Genomic DNA, 1,435 nt, shown 5'->3' on the forward strand with positions numbered 1-1,435 from the left:
TGTACCTGTGTGAGAACTTGAACTTTGCCTGTCTGTCCACTGCTGTATCCCCAGCACATAGAATGATATCTAACACGTAGTAGACATTTAATAGTTATTTGTTAAATGCATGAAAAAAGAAAAGGAACAAAAGGAGAGAGAACCTTAGGAATCCCTAAAAAGAAAGGGCCTACACACAAGAATATTCCTGGAACAGTGGGATTCAAGAAGAAAGCCTCCAGGCAGTTTCCCTTGAGTGCCTGGTCTTCAGAATTGTGGTTTGAATCCTCATTTGAGGTGTTGAAAAACATTGGGAATTAAAATTAATTTTCTCTTGGAGAAAAAGTCTTTCTTCTCATCAGAAACTTATCAACCAGTAACTTTGTTAAAACTCTGTTAGGAAGTAGCAAATAAAAATGAGCTGAGACTTTATCAACATCAGTCTTATTATGCGTACTTTGGATGTAATTTTGGTGTAATTTTAACTAATTGAGAAATAAATTGTTTCAAATATATTGGTTTGCATTTGAACTATTACCAAGAGGTCACTAGTTGAATCTTGATATTAGTTTTGTTTTCTTTGTTGTTGTTTTGGTCATAACGTCACTCTTTCTTACTGCCTTCTTTTCTTGTTAATATTCGAATGAGTTTTGTTTATTAGACTTGTTCTATCCTCATTTGTGGAGGTAAATAAATTATATTATTACTCTCCTAATAGGAAAACAGCATCATCCTAAATGGAACTGTGATGGTTAGCACAACTCGCCTACCTAGCTCCTCCAGTGGGGACCAGTTTGGTGCTGGCGACTGGGTGCGCTACAAGCTCTGTGTGTGTGCTGACGGAACTCTCTTCAAAGTACAAGTCACAGGCCAGAACATGGGGTGCCAGATCGCCGACAACCCCTGTGGCAACACTCATTAGAAGAACCTGAGAGGTCATCAATATGCTCCTATCTTGACTTTTTTTTTTGAGTATGCATGCAAATCATGTTTTTACAGTTTGTGATAACTGGTAATTATTTTATCTGCAGAGCACTACTGTATCTATTATACTACATAATCCCCATATTTAAAATATTATCAGAGAGCCTACATTCTATTTCATTAATTTGCACTGATCTTCAAATTACAGTTCTCTAAAATAATTATCAGAAATGAATAAAATCAAGATTAATCTTTAAAAAAGTGTTTTTAAAATTCCACTATTCCTTGTCTAAAGGATAAAGGGCTGAAGCAACTGTTTAGACTCACTGTAAGTAAGCTTTTGGTAACTAATGGGAATAGACCCACTTAAGATATTTAAAAGGTACACTGCCAATAAATGTTACATGCTTTGTCTTGTGGCTTCTTCGAGGAAAGACAGGTTTTTAGTGCATTAACTTTCAGCCGTATTCTCCCATGCAAGTGAAGTCATTAGAGAGCTTCACATATGTGAGTAAGAAACTGTGGTTCCTTA

At 35.9% G+C, this 1,435-nt stretch overlaps 1 protein-coding gene across 2 annotated transcripts in view; it reads left to right on the forward strand.

Moving 5' to 3' along the window:
* Nucleotides 1-1,313, forward strand: part of SGCB (sarcoglycan beta) — a 14,382-nt gene extending 13,069 nt beyond the window's left edge. For both annotated transcript variants that reach the window (XM_019627133.1, XM_019627134.1), the window contains exon 6: nt 698-1,313. In XM_019627133.1, coding sequence (XP_019482678.1) covers nt 698-901 — 204 coding nt within the window. In that variant the 3' untranslated portion in view covers nt 902-1,313. The remainder of the gene's footprint in view (nt 1-697) is intronic.
* Nucleotides 1,314-1,435: the final 122 nt, after the last annotated feature.

Source organism: Hipposideros armiger, unplaced genomic scaffold, assembly GCF_001890085.2.
Source record: "Hipposideros armiger isolate ML-2016 unplaced genomic scaffold, ASM189008v1 scaffold_714, whole genome shotgun sequence".
In the NCBI taxonomy this organism is placed as follows: domain Eukaryota; kingdom Metazoa; phylum Chordata; class Mammalia; order Chiroptera; family Hipposideridae; genus Hipposideros; species Hipposideros armiger.